This window comes from Dermacentor variabilis, chromosome 6 (genome assembly GCF_050947875.1).
Source record: "Dermacentor variabilis isolate Ectoservices chromosome 6, ASM5094787v1, whole genome shotgun sequence".
NCBI classification, from domain to species: domain Eukaryota; kingdom Metazoa; phylum Arthropoda; class Arachnida; order Ixodida; family Ixodidae; genus Dermacentor; species Dermacentor variabilis.
The window spans coordinates 99,616,257-99,628,341 of NC_134573.1; the positions used below are offsets into that span (position 1 = coordinate 99,616,257).

The 12,085-nt window shown below is 47.1% G+C and overlaps 1 protein-coding gene across 2 annotated transcripts in view; it reads right to left on the reverse strand.

The window, feature by feature from the left end:
- LOC142584945 (uncharacterized) overlaps positions 1-12,085 on the reverse strand; it is a 59,238-nt gene that overhangs the window by 29,990 nt on the left and 17,163 nt on the right. For both annotated transcript variants that reach the window (XM_075695310.1, XM_075695309.1), the window contains 4 exons: positions 11,500-11,615; positions 7,577-7,706; positions 5,172-5,345; positions 4,299-4,424 (listed from right to left, as the gene is read on the reverse strand). In XM_075695310.1, coding sequence (XP_075551425.1) covers positions 4,299-4,424; positions 5,172-5,345; positions 7,577-7,706; positions 11,500-11,615 — 546 coding nt within the window. The remainder of the gene's footprint in view (positions 1-4,298; positions 4,425-5,171; positions 5,346-7,576; positions 7,707-11,499; positions 11,616-12,085) is intronic.

Sequence of the window (12,085 nt, forward strand, 5' to 3'; positions counted from 1 at the left end):
GACTTCTATACTTCGCCAGCAACTGCGTACTTTGCGCCGCCGCGCGGGATCGCAGGCGCCGTATCTTGTAAGCGATCTGCAGACGGCTCACACCACTGTGTGCGCTGTTTTCTCGCCGATGTTTCCGTCGGAGCAATAGACAACACGAAGGTCACTGCGCTCGCTGCTGCTGCCGTGCTTGCTCACGCCAGCGTATTGAGAGCGATGTCCGCGGTCATCGAGTGTGATGTGTTCATATTTGCCTGTGCACGCTGACACGCTTGGTAAATTAGTCAGTAACCGAATGTTGCCATGTTTACACGGCCGATAAACTACTATCATTACTTCGCATAGCTTTCTACTGTATCGCCATCGCAATCGATGCTTCGCCTTTACGGTGAAACTGCAACTTTTTTTATTTAAGGATACGATCGTCCCTTGACTGAAATCACATCGGCGAAAGGAAAAGGGGAAAGCGCCACCGAACGCTAAATAAGGTGTCCGAGGTTGCTTTTACGTATATAAAACAATGAGCTTTAAAGAACTGCATCAGCACATTCGGTTCAGAAGTAGGATGGAGCCAGGCATGCAAGTCCGGCAGTCTCGCTTCAACGACCACGTCTGCGTCAGCAGCCAGAGGCGCGGCGTCTCAACAACAGCTTCTCGAAACGCTTGTGCCACGAGGGCAGAATGCGTGAACGTTCCCTTTACTAATGGTATCACCACACGACGGTACCGCCACAGCGTCGTGGTACTGCATGGTGGTGCCACTGCTACTAACGACCGCAAGATGCTACCACCGGTACCGAATAGTGTTACTACAGCTAGTGATATCACGAGGAGCACTGGTACCACAAGGTTATACCACCAGTACCAATATACTACACAGAGCGCTGGTACCACACAGTGATACCACCGGGAGTAGCGAGTTATACCACCGACACCAGATCTATATACATTCGGGGTCGGCATGCGTTTTTAGACCTCGCCGTGGTGGTGCATGCAGAGGCTTTTGCGTTGCATTGCTAAGTCCGAGGGCGTGGGATAGAATCCCGAAAACGGCGGCCGCATTTTGATTGGGGCGAAATACAAAAAATCGACAGTGTACCGTGCATCGGGTTCAAGGTAATGAACCCCAGGTCGTCAAAAAATAATCTGCAGACCCCACTACGGCGTGGCTGACTATCACATCATGGTTCTGGCACACTATTTTCCCACTATTTTCCAGAATTTAATCTTTTTTTACATTTCTATACTGGGCTATATCCAGAATACGTCTACAAAAGGCTAAAAGCATACGTACCCGATACATGAAAGCGGGAATGAGTCGCCAAGACAGATTTTTCTTGATGTGTAAGAAAGTATCCCTCCTTAAAATATTACACAAGTTTATTTTGCCCACATATATACAAGGTCAAGGGGACTGACAAATGCAAACAAGTGTTTCACAAAGCATCAGAGCCCATATCCCCAAAGGCAACACATCACGCAGTTTGGAAAGAGAAGGAATATGCCAGAAAACAAAGAAAAATGTTTACGAATCATCCACTGCACGAGTGCTGTAGGGAACTATGTAGAGGGCGACATTTGCCCCCTGGCCGCAGCAGGATATGAACCTATACCCGCAAGGGTGGCCCAGCGGACCTTAATACGAAGCAAGGTAATTATAGCAACAGTACTGTGAGCACGAACCTGTATCAAATATTCGGCACACACAAAACTATACCCATATGTATTTAACCGCGATCCAGTTATCAGCCACGTAGTGCCATGAGGAAATGCGCAGTTCAAGCTCCGGCTAGATGTTCCAAGCCAATTCTGCACCGGAGTTCTGTCTTTCTGTTCTTGTGACTTCGCCGCGACTCTTCCAAATAAAACCGTTCGGGACAAGAGTGAAACAAGCTCTCACAGTTTATCCGTCGTAGATATTCCGCCCAAGGAATTTTGTCCCGCCACTCCTATTAGGAGGGGTCTCTCGATCAAGAGTGGCACCAGCACTTGAACACAGTCATTGGCTCTCTCGTCTATCAAGTCCGGGTTACTGCCTAGAAATTTATTTGTGACCAAGAGACTGCTGCTTCTCCTTCTGCAGAAAGTGAACAGCAAGGTCGCATAGTGCATGTGAGTTATAGTATACACTTTAATGGATGCTCCCTCTTTATATGTGAACGACGAAATACTTTAAAAAGATGGAACTCGCTTCCAAGTTATTGCCTTTGTATTTACTCTGTAGCTTCGTTCCTTTCTTTGTTCCCAGATAAATCGTAAAAGATTACCTCATTTTGACTGCGCTCTATTATAGGAAAACATGGATAAAGCATACTATCAGTATGGCACTACTGAATGCATGGTTTAAGTGAACGCATCCACGGTGATATATCGCTCCAGTCGATACAGCACATGTGACATATCTAACTATATAGTAGTGGTGGTATGCCACTAGCCGTCGGAGAAGGAGGCAAAAGCTGCGGTGCTACTTCGATGTCACCTAAGCCCCCTGTCCCCCCTCCTCCAGGACTCAGCCAGGGGGGCTGAGTCCTGGAATCCTGAGAACTATGATGGTTAATAGTTGATCGCGGATTGTTCTGAAAGTACTAATTCAGTCGCTTTCAAAAACATGGGAAAGTTTCACATCCTAGCTATTTGTACATATTTCAATTGTTTAATACAATTATTATCAAATAATAAAAGTGCTGCCATTGTATGTGCACATCGCATACGAGGAGAATCAGTGGTGTGTTTCACAGCTTTCTTCAGTGCACTACTTTCGTGAGGATGTCATGAACTGTGCCGTTGCACAATGCGTGCAACGCGCAATGCACCTTTCCCTTACTGACAAACTGCAAAAATGCACCAAAGTGGTTCTCCGCACCGGCTCTCCTACGCATATAACCCAAGACCTTCATTCTTTAGCCTGTATACAACAATTACGACGCCACAAAATGACGGGAGATGTAGTGTAAAGAAAGACAGCAGATTTTAAGGTTTCTAAGGGTCGCATCAATAACTGTGCACACACCATCCTACACGCAGTCAACAGAGAACGCCTCAATCATACGAAAAGCGTAGTATACGCGTTGCTCATGCCACACTACCCGCATTATATTAACTGGGACCCAGGCTACCCAACTTGCAGGCCTTGCGTAACCTATCCCTCCATGAAACACACCTTGTGAAATTGCTCGCGGCTTCTACTTCCAAAAGCTTAGTGCTTTCAATGTTACCTCCAAAGAAGCGTGCCGGCAGCGGAGAGGAGTTGTAGACTCCCCAAGAAACTTCGAAAAAGCACCGGAGTTAGCAGAAGCGCGGTTGCCACTTTTGGTCCAGCCCATCAAATATGTGCTGGGCCCGAAGGTCTCAGCCTAAAAGGAGGCCCGGACTGGGGACTTAGTTTTTATGGGTCTAATAATTGTCACTTCTCCCTTACAACTTAAAAGTTGTGAACAAAGTAACAAATGCGTTATGATGCAGCTTCCCGGTTTTTCTGGACGACTGTCTCTAGCGAGCTCGTGGGTGCACTACATTTTACGAAAACTGTTGATCAGAAGACAGGTCTCCAGCCTAGTTACTTCACGTCCGCAGCACACGGAGAAAATTAATGCTGTGACCAAAGAAATTCTGCTGAACCGATCCAGAGTATAACGATCTAACCTAACTGACTGAAATTCTGGTATCTCCAGGTATCACCGGGGAGATACGACGGCTGAGGTGCCGTGCCGCTTCGGGCTTCACATCGCAAATACCATGTAATATTCTCGAGATTCTGCATGTGCGGACCTGCTCCTCCTTATGGTAGCCTAAGTTTACTAAGAGTTAACAGCTGGTTTCATTCGGAAGTTGAGCTTAATTCTTGTGCTATCACTCGGACTTCAAGGCATTCGATATGCAACGCGGCACTTACAAGTCTCTCTCGAGGTACTGAAGACCTATAGAGGCAAAAATTTTGGGCCCATACCCATACATGGTCAAGTCAAGTAAAGTGAAATTAAGGCCAAGTCAACATTGATTCGGAGGTCCCTGGGCCGAGAAGATGTCGCAGACAATCTTTGGGAGCGCCCTGAAACCTGTAGAGTGAGCAGAAGTTTCGAGGTTGTAGTTTACAGGCATGTAGAAGCAGATTCCAAAATCCGACGTAAATGAAATAATTCAAACAGTGCATCACACACGAGGAAGTGAATTAACAGATTAAAGAGCGCGCTCCCTGACATACCCCATTCGTGGTATTGCTTGCGTTAAACTTCGACATAGCAGAATCATCCCGACACCTTAGTCGGAAAGAGAGAAAGAGATAAAAAGAGGGGTGGGGAAAGGGTACTCACTTCTGCTGCCAGGTGCGGCCTCGTCTTGTACGTTCGCCACTTGCCCATTTCGGCAAACTGCTCGTAGCGGACATGGTCGCCGATGCCCTCTGCGCCCACCTTCCAGCCCATCTCGACGTTGCACACCTGCCAACGCCATGCGAATGTTATAGAACACGTGATCAAACTGGTGCAAGACAAAACCCACACGCGTCGGAAGTAACTGAGCTAGTATGTTATATCCCGTTATTTTCTGCGATCTAGGTATCCGACACCTTACTGTCGCGTTTGCTAGGGATGATCGCCGCTTATTGCGGACTCCCGTTCAGGGAAAATAACGGTCTTTCTATACGCAGTGCCGCTCCAATTATTTTTTGAGTGCTATTGTTTACCCAAAACAGAGGAATGGGCAAGGGGGCCTCTGGACTTTATGAGAAGAGACCAATTTTTCGAACGTTTCCCGTCATATGCATCTAATCACGTGTGTCTAAAACTGATTGTGGTAAGCTGCTCGATAAACAAACGAAGAGCAATGAAATACACAGGGAGAGTGTCCTGCTCGTTCTCTGTAATCATCCTGCGTACGCATTTGACGTCACAAGCCTTCCCGCGCGTAAACTTTTGTCCAAGATCCTGACTGTCCGATCAACATTAGTCGAACAAAGGATGTCACTGGAACCAACGCTTCGATAAGCGACCCTTTGTCTTCCTCGTGGCAGGCTCTTTTGTTCGCAGGCGTAAAAATCCAGAAAATGAATATTTACACCTGAAAGCGAGAGGGCCTATCCTGACGGAGACAAGTGTACCTTTTTTGAAACGCGAACTCTAAAGTCTCTGAGCTAGAGTTTCCGAGTACGAGCTTGACTCTTAAAGGTGCAGTGCGAAATCGCTCACCGTGGCGTACGAGGAGACGACGGCGCCCGTGCATGGGACGTCCTTGAGCTCGGCTTTCCTGTCGGCGTCCTCGTCGATGTCGTAATACACGACCGCCATTGACGACGACAACAGGAAGGACTGCTGGCGCTGCGCGTCGCCCGTCTGCCGCCGCACCAGCTCGGCCGCCTCGCGCTGTGTGAACAGCGGAACAGCTCGATTTAGGAGAACGATTTCGGCTTTAACCAATGGAGCCATCTCGTTGCTCAAGCACCCTCCGCGGTGGCTTGGCGGCTAGGGTGCCTAGCGGCTATGTGAGTACGAGGTCGCGGTTTTAAATCCCGGCCGTGGCGTCCGCATTTCGATGGGGGCTAAATGGAAGAACCCCGGGTCTCGAGCATTGTGGGTCACGTTAAAGATCCCCTGGTGGTCAAAATTATTCCGGAGTCTCACACCACGGAGTGCCTCATAATGAAATTGTGGTTTCGGCACGTAGAACCCCAGAATTCAATTCAATTCGTTGCTCAAGCTGAACCCTTTTTATTCCGATAGCAATTATATGGACACTTTAGGCAAATCATCATCGTTGCCATCACCGTCTCCGTGATGTTCCGTATGTGTTTAGATGTACGATGCCATACGTTCATCTATTATGTGAATGGCAGATGCTATAGTATTCAACTGCCGAAGTTGTTTTTTTCAAACAAGGTGTCTTCTAGACTGAGTTATTTCTCAGAACTTTTGGGAATCGCAACGCGCAAACAAAAGTAATAAGACATTTCCTTCGCAGCGCGTGCCTTTTGTCTTAAGTCTTCTCAGTCTATTAAAACCGGCCAAACAATATTAGTACGAAAAAATATGAAAGTTGTGTAATTTCACTGGCGCCGCTTTTCACAGGCAGCCCGGGGGCGTCTGTGCGATACAATCGGAGGTAATACAAGGGGGGTTATAGCTTCCGACTGTGCTACAAAGTTTGGCGCACCCTCGTATGTCACTTTAACGTGTAGTCGCACCTACGTAAAGTTAGAACACTGCCTGAGAAGTTCAAGCGCAACACTAAATTTTCTTGCCGCTGTCGGGCAAAAGTGCAATTTCTTTCACTTTTCATCAAATGAGAGCGTGAAGTGCTCCTGGAAGGTGGGGAGCAGAGGGAGAAGGTGAGCTAGTGCAAAGCATGAAGACATTATCCAGATGTCTGGTATAGGCCGTCCTTGCTCTAACAAAACCTCGCTCTGCTAAACGACTCGATTTGGTTCGTTCCTGCTGAGTTAAATAGACATAAAGGAGAAACAAATATTTTTGTCTTGGTAATCTATTCTTTCAAAACTCTATTTTAGTTAATCTTTCGGTAAGATGAGTGGAAAGAAAATGAAGCACGAACGTTCATTTTATAAATTTCGCGCCTAAACTCCAGCGCCAGTGCTTCAGAAGGGGGCCAGGATGTCAAACTATGTCTTTTTTTTTCATCGGACCCTTCTGGTGCAGCAGGTTTTCAGGAAAATCTCATTTAGGCCCCTGACTCATTAGGAAACTTTCAAACTTGCCCATTACCCACCACAGTGGCATAGTGGCTTTGCCGTTACGTTTCTAGACCCGAGGGCGTGGGATCGAATCCCATCCGCTGTGGCAGCATTTTGACGGGGAACAAAAATGCAAAAACGCCTGCGTAGCGTGCATTAGGTGCACGTTAAAGAACCCCAGGTAGTCAAAATTAATTCGGCATGCCCTTTTTTTCCCGCCAAAGTTCGTGGTCTAATAGTTAAGGTATCGCCTTGCTGAGCTAAGGCGACCGTGCTTGAAACCGATCGTCGGGCCAGCTTGGGTCATTGGGCATGCGACATTAGGTATGTGCCTGTCGTCAGATAACCAGCTTACGCCAACTTGCATTACTGAGTATGTGCATGACACTATGTGCCGCTGTTAAGTGAACTTCTTTGTCTCCGACTTGGGTTACTAGATAAGTGCCGCTATAGATAAGTGCGGCTCCTCAATGGCAAGAAAAGTCCTTTAAATTTTTCCTGTGCCGTGCGGAGTCGAACTCGTGTCGCATATATTCCGACAATCTCGACTCAATATATATTCGCACACGAACACACGGTGGCGCTAGATGGCGCTAGATGCCGCAGCGTTACTAAAGCGAAACGCTGGAGAGGAGTCCCGCTGCATACTCGCATGACGCCTTTCGGCGGGGGTAACACGCGTTGTGCCGACACATTGCTTCAGTGCTAGTCGCACTAACGTGGACGTTCATCGTGAGGCAGTTTCAGTCAGATCTTTTTGTCTGGAGTCACGCTATTTCTCACAGGTTATCACACCCCTCTGTGATAACCTGTGAGAAATAGCGTTGGAACGCGTTATCACACCCCTGTGTGATAACGCGTTCCAACGTATACGTCTCCGAAGCGTGAAGGGTGCGCAGCTCGCACCATGGACAAGTGGCTCTGGTTGTTGAAGGAGGAGCTGGTCCAGCTGCCGATGGGGTCCACGATGCACGGTTCCTTCGCTGCCGTGTGGCTTGGGGTCACGTGCGTGATAAGCACCAGGAATGTGAGCGACCTGTAAGGATATACGTGCGAACTTAAAACGAAACGTCGGAGAAATTGGTCCCCACGCAGACAACGATTGGCACTTGGCCTGTGCTATATTGCAACAGATTTTGGCAGACCGGATCCACAAATCATTTTGTACGCTTAGCATTTCGTCAGTGGGGTTAGTCAACATTTGGCCAAAGCAGTCCGCCGCTGTCGAGCAGTTCATGTAAGGCTAAGTGAATGTGGTTCTGCTTCTATTCCAACGCAAGCGAAGACTAGTCCGCGGTATCCCGGGCTAACTGCACGCCATAATAACTTGATCATAACATGAAGAAAAAAGTAAGGACAACACCCCCAAGATGTACGTATAACACCAGCTCAAAATAGAAAGCGAGCAGTGGCTCACGCTACAGGAAACGACTGCGCACCTTTGTGCTTGTAGCTTCCGTTTAAAGGACGTGGTGGCTAATTTATCCAGCCGGCGTGACGCCGCCTGTGAAGGTCAACGGCACGCTCCAGCGAGTTTGTACGCATGAATTCATTCGACTTTTAAACACTGAGAACCTAATTCCTTGCCTGCAGCTATTATTAACGTTTGCCTAAAATAATAACCCTGTAATCTGCGGATTCCCAATTCTTAATTTTTTTCGCTCTGCAACGAGTTCAAGAGACAGTTGTAAGCAACGGAAGGTAATATTATGTCCCCAACTCCGATGACTGTCAATTTTAAGTGCATGCTTGCGTGCACCTAAAATTGCATGTTTGCATGTATGTTTCCGCGGCGCTTCGCTAGAACACACACCGCATGGCACATATGGCTACACCTCTGAATGTTGTCACCTGAGTGACACCCTAATAAAGTTCAGCGCTAGAAATACAATAACTAACACGCTGCACGTATGTTACCTACCGACAATGTTCAGACTCAAGTGGTTCCCCTCCTGTTTTGATCGCGCGAAGAGCTGTGGCAACGGCTCTAAGCCCGTCGCCGTTCGAAATTGCAGCTACACCGAAGCTCAAAGCTTAGTGATGACTCGCTAAGTTCCCCAAAGGCAAAAACTTGTCAAGACCTCTCGGGAAAACGCCAAAACTTGCCACTCGTCGCCAACGGCACTTTCGCTGTGCACCATCCAGCGCGATCGCACATACCAGCGCCGGACAATAGGCGGCGCTGTGACCGCAAAATGGCGGCGCCGTCGATGAAGCAGTCAAGGTTGCAACCAGGACCGCTATAACGTAAAATATTCCAAGATTTTCTATTCCAGTTCTGCAATCAGCCCACCGCGATTGGTGAAAAACTTGTTTGGACCACCCGCACTTCACCTGTCTGTCACGCGACGTCACGAAAACCGCGATAGCTCCATTTCTGAGATGACGTGTACTCACTGGCTATGCATAATTTGACCGAACAAAACGAAAATAGTTATTTCTGATTTGACGCCTTTTTGCCATTAGCCCTCGGCTATTGGTCAAAAGTTGTCGGGCTGCACCCACTTCACCTGATTCTCACGCGACGTCACAAATCTGCAAAACCTTACCGCGTCAAAGTGATGCGTGCGCGTTACAAATGCATTATTATGCTGAACAAAACTGAATGTTCTTCTCAGAAGCCGCAGGCTGCTCCGTTCCGAAAGGAATAAAAGATGGCGGCCGCCGATCGCTCCGGCACTGGCTACTCGCCGCTGCCGGAGAGCATGGGTTTATTTGCGTGCAACAAAACTTTTTGCGTGGCCGTGTAACGTTTTCGAGAACTTTCGGCATGTTTACGACCACGTTCTGCGAACTCTTGTTTGTTGAGGATCTGTTTTAGCGTCCTTCTTAAGCTTCCGTTGCATACCGCCGCGATTGTCGAAGGACCACCGCAAGCTAACTAAGAGAAAGCGGACCAATCGCAGACGCCAGCACCACCCTCTTCATCCAGTTATCGATATTTAGTGCAGTGGCTCGGCCCCATCGAATCCCTCTCCGCTTGAGCATGCTCCTCGCCTCTTGTGAACCAATTAGATAAGACAAGCCACTCAGTGCAGGCAATGTTATTCGTTTTTTCAAACAAACAAAAGTGACCTCCTATGAACGAGGGGAGCATTTGTATGATTTGTTCAGACAGCCGTGCGGGTGAGCACCCGATGCTTGCATCGGCGGTTACGCAAATATGACATCAGGAGATTGGAATAAAAACATATTGGAATATTTTTACGTTATACGGCCTCAGCACCGTCGTTTTGGCTTAATCGATTGACGGTGATCATAACGAATGGTACCGAATTTTGGTTCTGCTGAAATGTTTTTTTTATGTATGAACTTTCACCTATACTGGTTACGATGCGATGAAGTTGTCATCGAAGTTTCGCATGTAGAACGTACCGCACGCGTCGAGGCACGTGTTACCGTATATAAGTGTCCTTAAGTAAGAAACCGATAAGTACGGCAGTGCGGTAGATAAGTACTGCTACCAATGCAAATTCTGTTGGCGACTGCGCTTTACGGCTTTGTTAGAACGTACTTGAAAGACGCATTTGTGTGCGTGCATACATGTTTCACTGCTGTCGTTCAGATATTATAAGTGCGATCTTGTACGCGTTCCAAAATCGAACGGAGGCGGTCCGTTCCACCGCGCCGCACACGATTGCTCGAATTGAACCGTGCCGAACGCCCTGACGTCAATTGTGACGTGATATCTGCTGTCAATCTTTCCGTGTCGTCTGCTATCGGACGAACGCAACGGAACAGACCGCCTATTTCGTGACATAAAGAACGGACCGCCTCCGTTCCATTTAGTAATGCGTACAAGATCGCACCCTATATGTAATAAAAGTGTACGCTTTTAGTTATTACATAGTTGCGCGACCGCTTAGAAGCTTCCTAACACAATTTATCCGCGCATTTCAGGCATGTAAAGTGTTGGTGCTGGCTAATTGCATGGAAACTCACTGTAACTGATTAGCGGTGTGAGCAAAAATAAATGAAGCACAATGAAAGCGGTCATCCTGTCTTGTTCTTTATTTTCGTCTCTTGCTCGTGCTGACAACCAGCTAACATTTCAGGAAACAGGTGGCTCATGCGCAAGCGGTTTTCTTTTTTAGAATAGCTAGATTTCGGAATGAGATCAAATATTTCAATAGAAACAGCCTCCCAATATTCTATAGAATACAATTTTTCTTCTTTTTTTTACATTCTTCAACAAAGAGATGTATAACGGTTACGTGGCCTGCGCTGGGTGAAAATAAAAGTTTACAAACATGATTTGATACGTGTAATGCCGTTTAAGATTTAAGCCCGATTACTGAAGTGCTCATAAATAAGAAACAATCAAAAAGTTGTCGTATCTGGCACTCCATCAGAACCACAGTAATGAAACACGGGAATGGAATGTCATCATCAATGCGCACAGATTGCTGTGTTCGTTGAATAAGCGAAGTGTATATAACGGCGTGGCAGTGCACGTTGTTTTGAAGGAATGCAAACGTCATAGGAGTGCCTAAATGGAAATAGCGCTGCGGCGAGGCATTATTACTGAATTAGCGAAAATGATTCTGCATGAGTGAGCTACTCAGTGCTGCAGTAACAGGTACCTCTGTGCAGCAACCACGTGGCTCTTCTGAACCGTTATTCGAAGAAAATACCACTTGCGTCTATCGGCCTGTGTACGCTCGGGTACTGGCTGTTATCCCTTGTATGCGAACAGAAATAAGTAGTAGACAACATCGAGTAGTGAATTCTCGAATTCAATACGAAATTCGAAACTTCGCACATTCCCACACCCTTGTTTTTCGTTCGCCATTTTCCAGGGAAGAAGATCTGTCCAATTCACTACATACTTGGACACGTCTTTGATCAGCTCCTTGAGGCGGTTCTGGCGCTTAGGTGGATCGAGGACGAAACGGACACCCATGAAGACTGCGAGCTCCTCGCCGCCTTCCAGGCGCCGCAAAGTCTGTGTACGATAGTTTGCGAGAAAAGGCGTCATTTATCTGGAAACAACCGACGCGAACTGATCGCGAGACACAGAGGAAGACAAAAGCATTTGCTGTCGTTATTTTATGCTTGCTCGCCTTGTCACGTTAACGGGCTATCATTATGCAACAAATCATTCACACTGATCTATTGTCTTCACTAAAACAAACAGTTTTGGTAAGGTTTCCTTTCTTTCGTCCGCTGTTCACCGATTCGTGTTTTTCTTTTTTCTTTTTCTGTGGCCTTCACTTTGTGAAATCAATACGCCGTGTCTGCGCTGAATTATCTCTTTTGTAGAGCTTGTTTCACGAACAACTCTTCCTTCTGTACAAATAACGAAACGGTGGCCAATATCTTGGCAAACGAGTAATGTGAAAATTCGCATCATGGAGTAAGTTTCATGAAAGAGAAAAAATTGTCGCCCACACAAGATATACTCGAAGCTGCCAA